This window comes from Nyctereutes procyonoides, unplaced genomic scaffold, assembly GCF_905146905.1.
Source record: "Nyctereutes procyonoides isolate TBG_1078 unplaced genomic scaffold, NYPRO_anot_genome, whole genome shotgun sequence".
Taxonomy (NCBI): domain Eukaryota; kingdom Metazoa; phylum Chordata; class Mammalia; order Carnivora; family Canidae; genus Nyctereutes; species Nyctereutes procyonoides.
This window is the reverse complement of record NW_026575049.1, coordinates 5,757,194-5,777,340: the sequence shown is the minus strand read 5'-3', so window position 1 is coordinate 5,777,340 and position 20,147 is coordinate 5,757,194. Positions and strand designations below refer to the sequence as shown.

Genomic DNA, 20,147 nt, shown 5'->3' with positions numbered 1-20,147 from the left:
TGATTCTTACTGTGAGCTTTCAAACAATCTTGAAAGTATATTGGAAATCACTGGTAAATCTGTCATCACTGCTGTTGTTAGAACCTAAGAGAAGAATACAATTAAATGTAAATGTATGAACATTTCAGGAAGCACAAATTGAGTAAGACTAACTAGAGCTTACTGTACTGGGTCCTTCTACAGCTCTCCCAGGTTTCAAAGCACCACCACTACTAGGCTTTAATCCCAGAATCCACACAAGATGCTGTTAAATTAAAGGAAAAAAACAAAGAAATTTTAAAAATTATAAAAATTCTAATATCTAAAACTAAAAATCAGTAGTAACTTCTAATCTAATAACTAAAATTAAAATCAGAAGGTTTCCAATAACTAAATTTAAATTAGCAATTACTATTCATATAAAATACTTCTTATACCAAGCACAGGATATAGAACTTAGGCCATTAAGAGAAGCATTCCATCATTTTGTATAATACAAGCCATGTCTTTTTTCCTTTCTAACTTTTCCCTCTTCAAACTTTCTGTCTATTCTTTAAGGCCTGCCCAACGCACCAATAGGCACTGCTTACTCTGTTAGCACTTAGCTATAAAAACAATACTGACCTCTGACCCAGAGCCTACAACATACCTGTAGAGTTGCCAAGACAAGTTGCCATGATGTTCCAAGAACAGCTCCATGGCAGTGTGCCAAGTTAAGTAAAGTCCTCATACACTGGATATTTTTGGAAGTGAGCTATGTATATTTTAAAAAAGATATATTTGTAAGAACTGTTTTTGCATTCTTGTAAAGCAGCATTATCATATTCGAATATTTTTTTAAATAAAAAAAACAAAAATATTTTAAAAATGGGTTTGGATGGTTTGGTATAGAACAAATTAATTTGCTTAAAAGTTGTGCTATCATATATATATTAGAATGTCTCATTTAAGAGATTCCAGATGGGGAAGGTTAAGTAAGGAGTTTTAACAAATAAAAGCTTACAGATTCTACTTTAAGACAAAGGCCCTTAAAGAAGTATATATATAAACAGGCATCATATCATATTAGTTTACATTATGATTTTGAAAATTAACCTGTGAACATATAGCAAGAGTATAACTCTTAACTGTATAAAGGACAGTTTGACATTGGCCTGGAGTCCACATTGGCTGAGTTCATGTCATAGAACTATCATAACAAATTAACCTCTCTACCTATCATTTCATTACTTTAGAATGTAAAGAGCTAAGGGCAATAAATCAGGTAAGACAAAACTCAATAAATATTAGCTGCCACCATCATCATCATTATTATCATCATTATTATTATCATCATCATGGAGAATATATTTCTTTTCATTTGGTCCTTACTACTGGTAATATACTGGAAAATAATATGTTTTAAGAGTACCATAAGAAGAAATGGCAGATCACAGTTTATACTTTCCTTTTATTCTGATTCCTTCGAATTAACATTTTGTAGAAATCAAAGTTGTTCTATATCAAAAGGAAACCATGTAAACTATTTTTATTCTAGTTATATTTTTTCAGAATATATCTGTAAGATATATATTATAGCCATGACCCTTGCTTGGCTGGAGATAATCTTCTGTGATAGTTACTATTAAAAAGATGATTGAAATATATTACTCTTTAGGGGGAAAAAAAAGTTGTGTTATCATAATTGCTCATGATAATGTCAATCACTAATGTCTTCTAAAGGTATCAATCATCCAGGTAAACGAAAGTAAATAATGATAATGATAAAATTTGGCAAACACAAAAAGAAAAGTGCAAAAAATGTGCTGGATAATTAGCTGGCAACCAAGTTAAGAAAAATGCTTTACCATTACTGTCCCTTGAGGCTGAACTGCCAGAGGCTGACCCACTGCCACAACTTGCTGGTGAGATTCACTTGATGGACTTATCATCATAACACTTTGACCCTGGATGGAATATGCTAGAAAACAAAGGAAAGCTTAAATAATTAAGATATACTCCTCACACTGCATTTAAACTAATGTCATATTTTATTTGTTTTGTTTTTTATTCATTTGAGAAAGAGAGAGAGAGTATGCATGAGAAGGAAGGAGAGGCAGAGGGAGAGGGAGAGGGATAGAGAAGTAGACTCCCCACTGAGCAGGAAACTGATGCCGGACTTGATTCCAGGACCCAGATATTAGGACCTGAGCTGAAGGTAAGACATTAACTGTCTGAGCCACTCAGGCACCCCAGTAATATTATTTTTAAAAACATTAATTTGATTAAGCTAAGTTCAACTATGACACTTATTTAGTTATCAATTATATGCAAACATTTTTAAAACTCAGGAGGTATAAAAGCCAAGACAAACAAATTTGAAGTAATTCTCTATTTTTAACTACTTTTTAAAAAAAATTTGTTTATCTGACACAGAGAGAGAACACAAGCAGGGGAAGCAGCAGGCAGAGGGAGAGGGAGAAACAGGCTCCCTAATGAGCAGGGAGCCCAATGCAGGGCTCGATCCCAGGACTCTGGGATCATGACCTGAACTGAAGGTAGACCATAACTCACTGAGTCAACCAGGCATCCCACTAAAGTAATTTCCTACAAAACTTTTTTAAATTAAAGACTTTGAGAGACTTCTTCACAAGCAAAATAGAATCAGAACACATTATTTTATTAACATGTATTCCCAGTGAACTTTTCTAGTTAAAGTTAGAGGCCAATTCTCATGTTTTCGGTTTGAAAACTAAATATCATTTTGAAACACATTACATGTGACAAGCTTGAGTGTTTCTAAAGTATTCAACAAGAAAAAAAAACTGAATGTTAATCTAAGTGGTTGCCTGCATTATGGTTCTACTAGTTCCATTAAAAAAAAATAAAACAGTATGATATAGTTTAAAAAAGACTTTCAGATTTATTTTCTTCTATCCTCAGAATTATTGTTTAAAGTTATTATTCTTGGGACACCTGAGTGGCTCAGTGCTTGAGCGCCTGCCTTTGGGTCAGGGCGTGATCCCGGATTCCTGGTTCGAGTCCCGCATTGGGCTCCTTGCGTGGAGACCGCTTCTCCTTCTGCCTGTGTCTCTGCTTTTCTCTATGTGTGTCTATCATGAATAAATAAATAAAATCTTTAAAAATATATATTAAAAATAAATAAATAAAATAAAATAATTATTCTCCCTGTACCCCCATTGTTTTAAAGACATGTAAATAATTGAAGCTCTGGGTCATTAACTTCTAACAGAGGTCACAGAGTCAATAAGTGAACCAGCAGGGGCTTGAACTCAGAATTTGTATAATCTTTTCTCCGTACCATATCTCTCCACTAGATGAATAAAAAAGTTAAAGTCTTACATTTGTTGGACAGTGTAGCTGCTGTGGTGGTATTCAGTACAGTAAGAGCATAATGGGGAGGCAGGGAACCTTTGCATATTGCAGTTATAAAGGCGTCTCTTGAGGTTACAAGGCCCAGTCTTCCACAAAGAGCAGCCATAGTCAGTTCAGCTTTTAAAATATTCTCAGTGGCAGCTTCATCTGTGCTGAAAAGATAAAGTATTTTATTTAATATGATTAATTTGTATTTAATTATACTGCAAACATGACAGGGAATTAAGTATTCAGTGAAGCTATAAGAAAATCTATACAAAAATATTACTGAAATCAATATACTTAAGAAAGAACTTTAATCAATATAATACCTGAAAATTTGAACTGAGTAAAAGCAATATGTAATACATATATTCGTCATAGAAGAAAATGGTCATGCACTCAAAGATTTAACTTAAAATATTAAGCATTTCAGAATCATTAAATTCTGTCATTATGGAAAAAAAAATCAAAGAGATTGATAGTTACCATCACTGTAAAAGTAGTAGTAAGGGTGAAGTGAAAAAGGCATTCTGTAATTTTAGGATTGTATTTTCCATTAAAACATCGTGACAACTATTCTTGTGGGGAGCAGGGCAAGAATAGGATGAAAGAGGGGGAGGTGGCAAAAAAAAAAAAAGAATAATGTTTAACTAACATTAAGAAATAATTTTAGGACCAACTTAAGTAACTATTTTAATGTTTGTTTCTAATTAACTGCCACATGCAATATAAAAATTATAAAGACTTAATACCTGGCATCAAGGAGGAGTGAGAGAGCAGCAAGTAAACCGCACCAGCAGGCATTCACCATTTCTTCCCAAACAGCTCTACTAACTTAAAGGACAAAAACATGCAATATTTCATGATCATTATAGATAGCATAATATTTGACAACATCTCATTCTAAAACCTCCCTAGTCATTTATTACATATTCCATCAGCAACTCAATTACTAAATACTAAAGCATTAGAATTTAAAATACATTTGAATAAATGAAACTTAATAACCACACCAAAGTTTCAGAATTCAAAAAGTCTTTAAACTAAATTGCCTTAAAATATCCATTGTAGGATCTTTCAGTACACAAGCTAACTGATAGCTGTATATGTGTATGTGTGTGTATGTATTTATGTATGGGTAATCCAAGTTCCGTTTCCCTTCCCCTTCAATGGCTTCCAGCCACTGTGACAAGCTAGGAATGTAGTGTAATAAGCTGTTCAGCCAGAAAACTGGTTTCTATACACTGGGAATTAAGCAAATGAATAAATCCACTGAATAAACTGGGACCAAGTTTCTCACTGTTGAAGAACGTAACGCAAACATGGGAAGTTTAAAATAAGCCTTATGGTATTAAACCAGAACTGGAGAAACCTCATTTAAAACATTTTTAGACAAATGTTTTTAAAATGTAGAGAGTAAGTGCTTATGTGTGCATGTGTATGAGTGTATTTCCTTTTCAAGTAGTAAGAAGCACACTAGTGCCCATGTGTTAGTTTTGAAGTATTAAACTAAAAGGAGCGAGAGCTCCTATGAAAAATGACTGATTCCTGGGCTTGACAAGAAAGATCAAAGATGAGCTAGGAACATTTTATTTTGTTAGATGGTAAGGCAGTGCTCAGACAATGATAAAAGAACACAGTGGCCAGTTTGAAAGAGGTCCCACTGGCCATATCAGGAACAATCTGAGTGTTAAACCAAATAATGATAATCATATTGTAACCTTTCAAATAAAATAAATCCAAGAATCCATACTAATTTAAATGAGTAAATTAAAAATAAAATGGGGGAGAAGGGAAAGCTCTCTTTTATAGAGGTCTCAAAATATTCTCCACAAAAGTTCCTAATTAATCTTACATTGAAAAAACCAGCCAGACATCATATTAACCAAATGATAAAAGTTAACATTACCAATAATGATACATACTGATATTGTATTCTCCTACTGTGTTGATACACTAAATATATAACGCATCAATATTTCTTTTTTTTTTTCACAGCAATATTTCTATGATAGCACTAGCAAAAATGAGTACATTGAATCTAATTATAAGGAAACAAAAGACAAACCTAAACTGACTCACCTGTACTCTTCAAAAATGTCAAGGACATATAAGACAAAAAAAAATAATAATAATAAGGAAGTGTTCTAAAAAAAAAAAAAAAAAAAAAAAAAAAAGGAAGTGTTCTAGATTAAAGGATAGTATAGCAATGTGGAAGTAAACTCAACGTATGGTCCCAGAACATAAAAAACATCATTGCGGCAACTGGCAAAATTTGAATGAGGTCTGGGATTAGATAATACTGGGTTGATGCTAAATTTATGATGGGATTGTACTCTAGTTATGTTAGGAAACTTATTATTTTTAAGAAAACACTAAAGTATTAAGAGGTAGTGGGGCATCATGTCTACAACTTCTCTAATATTAGAGAGTAATATTGATATTTGCATATTAATAGTAGAGAATATTCAGGGAAAAAGTGCAGTGATGTATTTAATAAAATGGTAACACAAATATGGCAGTATTAACTGGGAAATCAAGGTGAAGGATACATGTGAACTTGAGTATTTCTGCAGCTTTTCTATAAATTTCAAATTATTTCAGAATTAAAATTAAAATTACAGACATCGCATATACCTATTTCCTTATCCATCTGGTCTGACGTTGACTGTAATTCTTGCTGTTCTGAAGACTGTGTTAGTGAAGAGGCTGCTTCAGTGGTTGTATGACATTCTGTTTCAACCTCTCCTAACTCTCCTTCAATCATACTGGTGATTCCACGTACAAGGTCAAGCAAACAATGGAATGCCACAGACATAGCATAACCTTCCGGTATAGTTGGGGGCTCAACTTTGTCCAACATCTCTAGGCTGAAATAATGAAAAAAATCAGAACACTAATTAAAAACCATGATGATGAAAATATATAAAAGTATTTCCATAATTTGTAGTTCAGAGAAGTTAAGAGCGACAAAGTACCAAAAGTGAATGGACATTATTGAATTTATTTCACTTGGAGGAGGCATCCCTTCTCAGTGTTCTAAGAAACTGATAAGAAAAATTAAGGCCTGACCACTGCCATAATTATTTTAATACTTTCCTTTTCATCTCTTATGCTAAATATCTCAATATTTTTTTTAATATGTCAGTATTTTAACTGCTGGTATTAGAGAAATAAAGACTTACATATAAAACAGAGTATGACTGAGTGAATTATAAAACTTCTCAAACTCTGACTCAGGTGCTTTCAAATTAAGGTACTATAAAATCAAATCAATTCTATAAACAGGAAGATATTTTCACACCGAGAATGTATTACTATGGGATACGTAGCTTATCTATTATCTCAGATACAATCTGCCAACAGGATAAAAATAATACTCAGAGCATCAATATGTCAAAGTCAAATTTTAGAGCAGTTTCTACTCCATAGTTAGAACAATGCTTTCAAAAGGAAAGTAACATATCTTTTGTCTTAAATCATGGCAAATATGGAGTTACGGTTTTAAATTTCTTAAAATTGAAATCTATCAAGATAATTCAATGGAAAAAAAAACTAGTGGTACTGGAACAACTGGATATTCACATGTAAATGAATGATGGTGGATCTCTACCTCATATCATATACAAAAATTAACTCAAAATTAATCCATGACCAGGGCACCTAAGTGGCTCAGTCAGTTAAATGTCTACCTTTCACTTGGCTCATGATCTCAAGGTCCTGAGATTAAGCCCCATATAGGGCTCCCTGATCAGCAGGGAGTCAGCTTCTCCCTCTCCTTCTACCCCTCTACCCACTCATGCTTGCTCTCTCTCAAAATAAAATCTTTAAAAAATAATAATAACCAATGACCTAAACATAAGCGCTAAACCTAAAAACTCTTACAGGAAAACACAGGCAAAAATCTTCACAACCTCCCATTAGGTAATGATCTGGTAGATATGATACCAAAAGCACTAGAAACAAAAGAAAAAATGGATTAACTGAATTATTCAATATTAAAAACTATTGTGCTTCAAAGGACACTATTAAGAAAATGAAAGGCAATCCAAAGAATAGGAAATTTTCACAAATCATATATCTGGTAAGGGACTAAAGATCCAGAATATATAAGAACACTTACAACTAAATAATAAAAGACAACCCAATTAAAAGGGAGCAAAGGATCTGAAAGGACAATTCTCCCAAGATGATATATAAACGGCCAATCAGCATACTAATGAGATACTCAATGTTATCATTATATAGAGAAATGCAAATTGAAATAAAGTACAACATTTAATGTCCACTAGGATGGCTATAATCAAAAGACTATAACAATAATAAGTATTGCTGATGATGTGGAGAAACTTGAACCTCCATACACTATTGGTGGGAATGTAAAATGGTAAAATCAGCTGGGAAAATAGTTTGGAAGTTCTTCAAAGAGTTAAATATAGAGTAATATATGACTCAGCAATTCTACTCCTAGGTATATATCTATGAGAAATGAAAACATATGTCTAAGCAAAAAGTCGTACACAAATGTTCATAGCAGCATTATCTCTAAAAGCCAAAAAGTGGAAGCAATCCAAATACCCAACTGGTAGATAAAATAATCCATAAATTGGAGTATTATTTAGCCATAAAAAGAAATGAAGTATTAATACATCCCAAAACAAGATGAACTTTCAAAATATGCTGAGTGGGGCAGCCCCAGTGGCGCAGCGGTTTAGCACCACCTGCAGCCCGGGGTATGATCCTGGAGACTCGGGATCGAGTCCCACGTCAGGCTTCCTGCATGGAGCCTGCTCCCCCCTCTCTGAATAAATAAATAAATCTTTAAAAAAATAATATGCTGAGTGAAAGAAGTCTGAACAAAAGATTATTTATTGCATGATTACATTAATAAGAAATATCAAGAATAGGTAAGTCAGTAGAAACAAAGTAGATTAGCGGCTGGCAGGAAAATGGGAAAGGGAGAGCCAGGAATGACTGATAAGCAGTATGCGGTTTCTTTCATAAAGAAAGATCATCAAGGGGATCCCTGGGTGGCGCAGCGGTTTGGCGCCTGCCTTTGGCCCAGGGCGCGATCCTGGGGACCCGGGATCGAATCCCAGTGCATGGAGCCTGCTTCTCCCTCTGCCTATGTCTCTGCCTCTCTCTCTCACTGTGTGCCTATCATAAATAAAAAAAAAAAAAAAAGAAAGAAAGAAAGAAAAAAGAAAAAGAAAGATCATCAAGGATCATAAAGAAGTCCCGGAATTAAAGGTGTTATTGCTTTATTGTTATATCAAAAATAAAATTGAAATCACTAAAGATTATAGTAAGTTAATAAAAAAGATTTCCAACCTCAAGTTCTAACAGTCTCTGAATCATAATCAAGATTGCAGGTAGGTAATTTATAAAGGAATGCAAAACTCAGAATAAACAACACCTATAAATAGCTATCATTTGTTGTGCAATTACTCTTGGCCTGAGACACTAAGAGATTTTTTTATGTATACTTTCTTGTTTAACTCCTCATGAAACTCCTAAGATACAGATGATGAAACAAGGACTAAAGTGACACAGTTATCAATCAACATTTCTTAACCCAAGTCTGACTCTGAAGCCTATCAATTTAACCCCTGGTATATGCCAATTCTAAGGATTTTAAAATTTAGGTAATCAATAAAAATATATTTATATTATTGATTAAGAGATCTAAGCTCAAAAAAAGGAAGGTAAAGTTTATGGGTTTAATTATTGCCAAGCCAACGAGCCTTTTAGAGCCACACATTAAGTCTTTGAGTGCTAAGCATTTCTTTTTTTCAAATTTCTCTTCTCAAAGAGCAAATGATCTACTGAGAAAATGCATCTAAAACAAAGAAAATAATCCTAAATACCCAAGACTCTAATCCCTAGGTTCTATGGTAAAGACTTTAAGTGTTAGAATAGTTCAGAGAAAAAGGTGATTTATGCTTATTTTTATTTATATACGACAGCCTATAACAAAGCCAACAGTGTCTTATCTCAATATTTCAGTGCTATTTTATTAGAACTAATATATAAATTCCAGTTTCAGATAAAATGTAACCCATTTTTTAAAGTATTTATAAATTTAAGGTAAAGGTGCAAAACTGTCACAAGCCCAAATTTGAAAGGAGCCATTGTGTAATTAGAAAGAATGTCAACACTACTTAGTATAAACTGCTTCCGTCTGTATATCACTTAAGTTTTCATATGATTATATACTTAAAAAGTCAATAAAAGAACAGAATACGCAATGGAGATTTATATGTATGCCTTCAAAGAAAAAAGTGAAAATAACTTTATACTGAATTTCTTAACAAACGAATGAAAGATGCCAATTCAAAAGGGAGGCTTCAGTGGAAACATACTAATTCATGTACAAAGAAAAGCAATATTTTTAGCTATTTTTGACTTCAGAGGTGAGTAATCTCAGTGTTTATAGCACTAAAAAAAAAAAAATCTATGTTCCTTTAGAGATTTAGTCCTAACTTTGTATTCAAGTGAAAATAATGTGCTGTATTCAAAATAACAGTATTTAGTAGCAGAGCTAGTTAAAATCCAACTCTCTAAATTGATAAGGAATAAATTATCAATAAACAATTGGTTCAAGCTTCCATTTTAATGTTTAAAAAGTTATTCATACAACTTTGCCAAGTACTTACTCCCTTGTCATTTGTCTTCCTCAAGCATACATCTTCACTATCTCCCTTTAGTTATATATTTGCTCAAACTTACATCCTCAGAGATCATTTCTGTCCCCATCTCTACCTTGGTCACTCTCGACCCCTTAATCTGTTTTGTCTTCAAAGAACTAACCACTACCCAAGGTGATATTATATGTTTATTTGAAACTTTACTATCTCACTCTCTAAAATGTAAGTTTTGTGTTGGGTTTTTCAATTTATAAAATGAGGTGGGGAAATGAATGAGATTATCGTCTCCATCAGTGCTAGAAATCTGATTTCTTTTAAATTTGATCCTCTAGTATACTTGAGTCACTAGCCTTTGTAGCAAGCAAAAGCTTCTATGAGACTAGGTAACTTTAGTATCTTTTAAATGAGTAAGAATATAATGAATTTTAGTTAAACATTTCAGTCCTCTATGATTCTATACTTTTATAATTTTAGGCAGAATAAAGCTGCATGGCAAAATACAATGATTATACAATGCAGACCAACATATCATATAAATTTATCATTTAACTAGTCAGAGAGCAGAGATTGGGCACATGGGTAAAGGGGAGTGGAAGACACTGGCCTCCAGTTATGGAATGAGCAAGTGATGGGAATAAAAGTTATAGCATAAGAAGTGTGGTCAATGATATTGTAACAGTGATGTAACAGGATAGATGGCAGCTACATTTGTCATGAACACAACATAATGTACAAACTCGTAAAATCATTACGTTGTATAATACACCTGAAACTTATCTGATGTGTCAACTATACTCAAATTTAAATAAACAAACAACAGTCAGAGCCTGTGCTTCACACTTTGAGTTTTGATTTACAATCATTAGAAGAGTGTTTTAATTACACATGCCAAGCACTCAAAATGTATACTTGACTGCCTGCCTCACAGTAAGTGCAGTAGTGTTAAATCTACATAGGGTTAATTGCTTTATTTCTGTAGCACTGTTGTTCACTCTGACTCAGGAAAAATCAACAATACACTGTCAAATATGTATTTGTTAAGCTGAAATGGCTAATGACAATAAAAATAACACGTATGTTGGGATCCCTGGGTGGCTCAGCAGTTTGGTGCCTGCCTTCGGACCACGGCGTGATCCTGGAGTACCGGGATCAAGTCCCGCATCAGGCTCCCTGCATGGAGCCTGCTTCTCCCTCTGCTTATGTCTGTCTCTCTCTGTGTCTCTCTTGAATAAATAAATAAAATATTAAAAAAAAATAACACGTATGTAATCCATTAAATACTTTAAGTTAATTAAACTAAAAGTACTGTGTGTTAAACTCTAAAAACATAATTAGCTACACAGTTAAAGTAACTCTTCTCACCTATAAAATCTTGAAAGGTAGATATATTATTACTCTCTCTTTATAGGTAAAGAAACTGAGATTTTACAAAAGGTTAACTAATTTGCTTCTGATAACTCAGTATTAGATCTAAGTCCAAAGTCATATATTTAAATCAAAAAGCCATATAGAGCAGCTGAATAGGTAGGTCCTCAGGTAAAGAAACCACATCTTGTTTCACAATGCCATTAACACTAACACATCAACAAATAGTACAAAAGAAAACAAACAAAATCCAATCCTTGGTAAAATTCTCAAAATATGACGAAAGAAAATTAGTTCTAAATTGCATTAGTTCAAATTGCATTACTAGGCTTAAAATTCAAAGCATAATACAGAGAGAAAGATTTTAAGATAAAACAATCCCAATGACATCATTTATTACAAAATAAACTACTACTACTTACTAGGTGGCTTTTGCACTGCCTTGTACTGTTATAGTCAGAATAGGAATCCAAGTTCCTCTATATTCAAATGCTGGTAGCAAAGTAACACCTCCACCAATCCCCAACATTCCTGAGTTAGCTGGTGTTGAGACAGGGCCACCTGAGTTATTGTTTCCTTTTAAATAAGGGGAAGACAGCAAAGATACCAATTTACTAATTACAAATCAATAATACTCAAATATCTGGCAATTAAAAAAACTGTTCTACAGGAATGGATACTGCACAAATAAATAAGTTTATCAATCCTGTTTTGACTATTAGAGAATCTATTTCCCTAGAACACCAGTTCCTTTTTTATAAAAAAGGTACTAATAAAAAACTACCAAGAAATTTTCTAATATAGGGCAGCCTGGGTGGCTCAGCTGTTTAGTGCTGCCTTCAGCCCATGGCATGATCCTGGAGACCCGGGATCGAGTCCCATGTCAGGTTCCCTGCATGGAGCCTACTTCTCCCTCTGCCTGTGTCTCTGCCTCTCTCTCTCTCTCTCTCTCTCTCTCTCTGTCTCTCTGTCTCTCTGTCTCTCATGAATAAATAAAATCTTAAAAAAAAAAGAAGAAAATTTTCTAATAATACCTTTCGTTAAACCATCTTTTTATCAGAGGTGAAAATAAAGAATTAAGAAACCATTAATTAGATAGTCAATAGTGGAAGATAGAGAAGGCAAAGAGAAACAAAAGTCATACATTGATCTCCAAACAAGGTTAAATCAAGTTTACCTATTTTGTTAAAAGAGAGACTGATATATTCATTTGGGGAATATAAAAATACTGAAAGGGAATAAAGGGGAAAGGAGAAAAAAATGTGGGAAATATCAGAAAGGGAGACAGAACATGAGAGACTCCTAACTCTGGGAAACGAACTAGGGGTGGTAGAAGGGGAGGTGGGCAGGGGGTGGGGGTGACTGGGTGACGGGCACTGAGGTGGGCACTTGATGGGATGAGCACTGGGTGTTATTCTATATGTTGGCAACACCAATAAAAAATAAATTTCTAAAAAAAAATAAGCAGGAGAGTAGCTTTTGCACAGAGCTACTATGCCAAAACTGTAGTCCTGGGATGGAAATTTAAGATATACAGACCACACTACTTACAAAATGACATTTGTAAATAATAAAGTTTTATACCATATTAAAAAGAGAGAGAGAGAGAGAGAGAGAGAGAGAGAGAGACTAATACACCTCCTAAGGTGGTGAACCAGATTCTTTAAAGAGAGGCACAAAATGAAAATTCTTTTCTTTTTTTTTAAAAAAAAAAAAAGAGAGATTTTATTTACTTACCTGAGAGAGAGAAGAACAGAGAGAGCACAGACAGAGGGGAGCAGAGGGAGAAGAAGCAGACATGGGGCTCGATCCCAGGACCCCGGGATCATGATCTGAGCAGAAGGCAGACGCTTAACTGACTGAGATGCCCAGGTGCCCCAAAATGAAGATTCTTCTAAAATGAGGATAAGTATCTAAAGTCTTATTCTTGGGGATCCCTGGGTGGCGCAGCGGTTTAGCGCCTGCCTTTGGCCCAGGGCGCGATCCTGGAGACCCGGGATCTAATCCCACGTCGGGCTCCCGGTGCATGGAGCCTGCTTCTCCCTCTGCCTATGTCTCTGCCTCTCTCTCTGTGTGTGACTATCATGAATAAATAAATAAAATCTTAAAAAAAAAATAAAATAAAAATAAAGTCTTATTCTTATGTGAGAAACAAAGTATATCAGAGAAGGAAACATATTCTGGAAAGATAAACACAGTTGCCTCAATGAGACTGAACATTACATTTAGGTAATCCAAATTTCTCTAGTCACAAAATTTCTATAATATCCTCTCAGAATAGTGAATATAGTAAATCATAGCAGAATATAAAAACAAAATATGAATTAGCTTTTACCAGCTTGGTTTGTTGTAGCAGGATTTCCAGTAGGAGGGACAAGAAACAATGACTGAATAAAAGATCCCAGAGCATTCACGATATCACGAAAAACCTTGGTAGAATGTTGTTTCATATCATAGGACTGACAAAATGACCTGTAAAATTTTAAATGTTTCTGAGAAAAATATTTGAACATATTAAAAAATTTTAACATTTTTTATAGTAAGTGATGTTGATATATCAGTCTGAATGCTATACTTAAAACTTCATCACACCTGATTTTACTTAGTACAAAGGTTCAGACTGAGAACATCTTGGCCATATTAACCAATATATTTGGGTTGACAGCAATTACTACCCATATTTTTTTGCCCATCTCTCAGTTGTTTTCCATACTCACACTACTACCCCTCCATATACATACAATATTCGATTTTCTCTGTTTAGAAATCATTAATATTTGGGAATAAATACTTAAACTGTTCCTACTAGCAAACATTAACTTATGTATTTAACAAAATATTGCTGAGGTTTTACCTTAATAGCTGAGGTTGCACACAGAGTCTGTGTATTGATTCTACTGCAACAGCTCGTAGCCACTGTGGTTTATCTGCATCCAAAAATTTCACCAGAAGTGACAGAAATATCTCACATTCAGTTACCTAAAAAGTATAAGACTTTTAAAATATTATTTCTTAAATCTAAGATGAGAATTTACAAATTACATTCCTGTTCTTAGTGTTATGGGCAAACCAATAAAACCTACTAATTTTAAATAAATTAAAATCCTTGTCATAAATTAAAATTCTTAATGGGAAGTAGAGAAAAAGAAGGGAAAAGCAGTTCTTTAGGGAAAAACTAATAGTATAAACCATCAATCTCTGTCTACAACCCTGAAAACACACGCAAGTGATCTGCTAACATGGTTAATCTTTTACCCTTACTCTTTAGAAAGCACTATGCACTATCCCACCATCCTCATTCCGGCAGGAAGCATATATCATGTAAACTGCTGACAGGATGTGTGTTCTACTCTTCAATAATACCACAAGTTTTTCCATATGTTCTTTTGCTGTTTAAACAAAAAGCAATAAGCCTAAGCAAGTTTAATTTATATCTTCTAGTAGGAAAACAAAAAGGAATTTGTAGCATAAGATACACAAAATACTTAGGATAAGTCCTGGTACATAGTTTTGCTTTATGAGTTATCATTACTGTTATTATTTAATGTAAGCAATCTCCTCAGCAAGCTCTTTGTAAATAAAAATGTTTGAAGCACATTCTCAACACTATGCATTAAATGTCTGACAAATGAATAAATGACCAAAAAAAAGTATAACCAGGTTTTTCAAAGGTCAATGGATTACTTCTGTTGCATAGTAACTGAGGACATAGTAGGACCTCTGGGAGCTAAGAGTGTGACATTGTGATTACTAGGCCAAACTGAACCCTCCTTTCACACCAACTGCAGCACATTATTGGACAAGTTAGCTGGGGGTACCCGAAAATGAGCGAGCATCATGTGGCGCAAAAAATTTCAGGAACATAGCAGCCTTCAGGATGTTCGCCCAAAGTCTTAGCAGCTGGTATTCTCTAATGGTTTTCAGTACTGTTAACTAGATGCTTACATCTAGGACATAATCATGAGGATAAAGCAGGAGGGATCATAAAACACTTTATCCTTGGACAGCTATGACTGTGAAAGAAGACAGAGGTTTATCACCATCCTCATCATGAGGACAGTTGAAAAACACTAGCTCAGAAATCAGATGGGCTCAGCTTCTTTACCTACCGAGTGGATGACATGCTACACAGCCTTCTTATAAATAAAGGACAAAAGTATCTACATCTTCCTGAGAAATCAAATGAGAAATCTGTAAGAATAAAAATGTCCCCTAAACATGATAAAGTGCCATGCAAATGCAGAGCATGTTATTTTTTTCTAAACAAATGACCCTTTTAATAAAGAACTGAAAAAGAATTGCGCTGGTGACCACTGTGCAAGTTGTATCTACTATAGATTTTTAACATTAGTGGGTCATCCAAATGTATACTACCTATTTTAGAGTGAAAGTAAAATATAAATGTAGTAGAGGGATCCCTGGGTGGCGCAGCGGTTTGGCGCCTGCCTTTGGCCCAGGGCGCGATCCTGGAGACCCGGGATCGAGTCCCACGTCGGGTTCCCGGTGCCTGGAGCCTGCTTCTCCCTCTGCCTGTGTCTCTGCCTCTTTCTCTCTCTCTGTGACTATCATAAATAAATAAAAAAATTTAAAAAAAAATAAATGTAGTAGAACTGAAGGTTCATCAGCTAAGTTTTGAGGCCAGAAAAAAAGGTTCTCAGAAACATCATTATATCACAGCCAGAGGCAATACTGTTCTAAAACTTGCCTTGAAGAGTGTATCATTTTCTCTCCTATGGGAGATGGACTACAACATGTATCAATCAATTTATACTGTAGCCACTACAACCTTGTGATTTGGGTAAAGGAGAGCTTCCTCCTGAGGTCTGGAACTTTGCTCTCCCTTCCTCCTTTCTTGCCGAGTATGAAAGTCTGATCAGTGAACTCATGTTGAGGTCATTGAATTATTTTTAAGGACATGAATGGAGTGTGCCTGTTGTGCATCAGTTAAGCCTTTTCCCCAAGAGGTTAAACTCAGAGGGAAACAGGTATTAAGACTGGTATCTATGGCCTAAGTCCAATTCCTTGTGGCATGAAGATACTTCATGAACTCCATTATACCACCATAAAGAGTGATGAATGTTTTTGAATTCCTACAGTTCTCAGGTAATGCACAGTAGTCAAGAGACAAATGATGCTTAAGATTAATCAAAGTCATCCTGGTAGAATTTCTAATCACAGTATTACATAGATTTCTTCCGATAAGGGATTATTACATAATAATATACCTAAGATAACTGTTGGCTTAGGACACAATAAAAAGACGCAGGAGTCTATCTCTCAAGGGCTGATAAGAGTTAATAACCCTATAGCTAATGGATTTGTTAGTGCTAAGATCCTTTGTTGGAGACATCTATGTGAAGAAGTGGAAAATTAAGTTGGGTAAGTCAATTTAGCCCCATTTATTCCTTTTTAAAAGCAGTGAGTCAAAGGCAGAAGAGAGATATGCTGGCCATTTATAATTAAGTTTCATAAATTCCTTAAACATATCTTCCTTAAAAAGATTATCTGGGCACAAAGCCTAAAATAAATGATTCAGAAAACAGAGAAGTACCTAGCTCAGATGATAAAAAAAAGAGAAAGAATATAATATACTAGCTATATTATCACCCTTTCTGAATGGGGCATTCTAATTTCCTCTAGTCAGTCTAGATATATTAACAGAACTAAACTTTGAATATTAGTTATCTTTATCCCTGAGCTACTTGATAGAATAAGATAAGCTGATGAATACTGGGGGAGAACAGATTCACTAGTTCAGTGATTTCCCCAACGTGGGGTCAAAGTGAGGTCACAATAATTTTTATAGTAATAGAAGATATTACTTGCCATTTTCATTTTATTAACATTTGTACTGATGGTACAAAAGCAACGGTGGGTAAAACAACTTTGGTAAGAATCAAGACACTAACAGCAAACTGCACTAGTGTCTATTCTTCATTGTCACTTAGTTTTTTTTTTTTTTAAGATTTTATGTATTTATTCATGATACAGAGAGAGAAGCAGAGACACAGGCAGAGGGAGAAGCAGGCTCCATGCAGGGAGCCCAGTGCGGGACTCAATCCCAGGACACCAGGATCACGGCCTGAGCCGAAGGCAGACGCTCAACTGCTGAGCCACCCAGGCATTTTTTTTTTTTTAAAACCACTCAGATATTTTTTTTTAAAAAAAGGTTTATTTCAGTAAAAAACCATGATGAATAAAAATAAAACAAAAATAGCAAGAATACAAAATTTAAATTATTGATTTTAAGTCTAACTTATAAGTGCATGTCTTTTTAATTTTCTGTGCGACAAAATGAGAATCCATATGAAGCATTGTTACTATATATCAACGTACAATGGTTGTCTGGAGGAAAAGCACAGTTCAGAATGATTTAGTCACTTTTTCGCCTATGGAACACCATTTTGGCTGAAAGAGCAAAAGATAAAATACAACTATTTAGACTTGTGTATAATGCAGATACTTGTCAAAAATGAACAAAGAAAGCTTGTCACTTTCAGGGAAACAAATGACAGTATTTGTTGCCAATAATGATTCAAGCTTTCAAACAAAAATCAGTGTTTCAGAAAACTCGTATCTACCATTTTGACATTGACAACTTCTTAATAACAGGAGACTTATCTGAAAAATAGCTGGTGACTAACCTACATAATTCTTGGTAATAATGTATAAAGTGTTAACATTTGGAATATCTGCATCACTAAAATACATATTACAAAATCATGTATGGAGAAAAGATACAATCAGAGCACAAGATGAATCAATGAATTTTAATGTAACCAGTATGAAAATGTCATTTCTAAGTTTTCAGATTCTATGCCTTTAAGCTATCACTAGGCCATTTTGGTGTAGTATCAAAGAAGAGGATCTATTGTTAAGATAATATTAATATCCATGAAGACAATTCTGCCTTTTTCAACTACATAACTTTGAGAAGCCAGATTTTCTTCATATGCTTCAACCAAAACAAAGTAGCACAACAGATCGAAAACAAAAGATATGAAACTCCAACTATCTTCTACTAAGCCAGCCATTAAAGAAATTTGCAAAAGTTACAAAATCTTTGGGGTGCCTGGGTTGCTCAGTCAGTTAAGCATCTGACTCTTGGTTTGGGCTTAGGTCATGATCTCAGGGTTGTGAGACTCAGCCCCATGTCAGGCTCTGCATCTGGGCTCAACACAGAGCCTGCTTGAGATTCTCTCTCTCTCTCTGCCCCTCCTCCAACTTGCACACTCTCTCTCAAATAAATACATCTTTTTTTAAAAAAAAACAAATTAATTAAAAATAAAAGAAGATATTACTTAAAAAAAATATATATATATATAAAATCTTTGTTTTCCCATTGGAAAAATAGTAAGTTTTTATGTTAACAAGAATGGGTTTAATATAATCTCAGACTTAATCTTTAACAAAATAAATGACAGAAATTATCCACATAAACAAAAGCTCCACAATATTTTATTATAAGTATAATGGGATCCAAAGACTACAAAGTATAAGAATTATTACTCTAGTATGTCTCCTAGGAGATGTATCATTTCCATGTTTAAATAAAGAAAACACAAAGAAAGGAGAGACAAGCATTCCATAACAATTACATATCCTATTCCACAAGTACCGCACTTTTAACTTTTGCCTTTGGAGAAACTGTAGAATGTCTAAACTTTCCCATACTGATAAGTTCCAATGTCACAAAGTGTAACACTGAGGAACTAATATCTTTTCATTTTTTAAAGATTTTATTTACTTATTTGAAAGAGAGTATGAGCAAAAGAGAGAGCATGAGTAGGGGCAGAGAGGAAGCAGACTCCCCAGCTGAGCAGGGAGCCTGACGCAAGGCTCCATCCCAGGACCCTGGGATCATGACCTGGGCCAAAGGCAGACACTTAACTGACTGAGCCACCCAGGAGCCCCTGAGGAACTAATATCTTATATATAACTGAAGAATTCATCTTTATAAACACAGTCCTAGAGCTGCCTTATCAGGAAGGGAAATTTTACCAGTTGGTTATCAGCCCCTATGAGTGAAATACACAGAAGTAGGCATTTTTCTACTTTGAGGTAATAACAATCAATCTTTCTTGTAGCTGGCAATACTGTTATTTATGTTCCACTTTTATCCCCTCAAGTGAAAGAAATTAAGGTCTAAATATGGAGAATGGTATAGGAACAGTAGTAAGAAAGCAGAGAAGTCAAATGCACTGGAATTAAGAGCATGGGGTTTAGGGTCTATAAAAGAATTCATTAACATCTCAGCTCCATGGCTTAGAAAGTATGATCTCAGGCAAATTACATAAATATCCTGAGTCTCATTTTTTCAGCTGTATTAAAGTCTAAATGAATTAATATATGTAAAGCACCTTGTGCAGTGTCCAAAATATATGCACTCAAAAACAGCAATTTCATCAAAAACTGAAATTACTGAAGAATAGGGTATCCCTATCTCTGAAAAAGTCACCAGATGAACTGCTACATAACAGAACGAGTGGAGAGAAGCCAAGTTCTTAGACTGTTGGGATACCATAGCAGAAGATCATAGACTGGGTGGCTTAAGTAACAAATTTATTTGGCACAGTTCTGGAGGCTTTAAGTCTGAGATCAGGGTGCCAGCATCATCAGGTTTGCGTGACACCACTCTTCCTAGCTTGCAGACAGCTGCCTTATTACCATGTTCTCACGTGATAGAAATAGAGCAAACAAGCTCCTTTTGTATAAGGTCACTAAACCCCATCATGATGGCCCTACCTGCATGATCTCATTTAAACCTAAGTATCTCTCAAAGATTCCATCTCCAAATGC

The 20,147-nt window shown here is 34.6% G+C and overlaps 1 protein-coding gene across 5 annotated transcripts in view; it reads right to left on the bottom strand.

Moving 5' to 3' along the window:
• The window catches only part of MON2 (MON2 homolog, regulator of endosome-to-Golgi trafficking), a 105,766-nt gene that overhangs the window by 47,937 nt on the left and 37,682 nt on the right, over nt 1-20,147 (bottom strand). For all 5 annotated transcript variants that reach the window (XR_008664797.1, XR_008664798.1, XM_055327932.1 and 2 more), the window contains 10 exons: nt 14,203-14,327; nt 13,684-13,820; nt 11,771-11,924; nt 5,974-6,206; nt 4,089-4,170; nt 3,322-3,506; nt 1,827-1,939; nt 629-733; nt 164-244; nt 11-84 (listed from right to left, as the gene is read on the bottom strand). Coding sequence is in view for 3 of the 5 variants with exons in the window: in XM_055327932.1 (XP_055183907.1) it covers nt 11-84; nt 164-244; nt 629-733; nt 1,827-1,939; nt 3,322-3,506; nt 4,089-4,170; nt 5,974-6,206; nt 11,771-11,924; nt 13,684-13,820; nt 14,203-14,327 (1,289 nt within the window). In the remaining 2 variants the exon portion in view is untranslated. The remainder of the gene's footprint in view (nt 1-10; nt 85-163; nt 245-628; nt 734-1,826; nt 1,940-3,321; nt 3,507-4,088; nt 4,171-5,973; nt 6,207-11,770; nt 11,925-13,683; nt 13,821-14,202; nt 14,328-20,147) is intronic.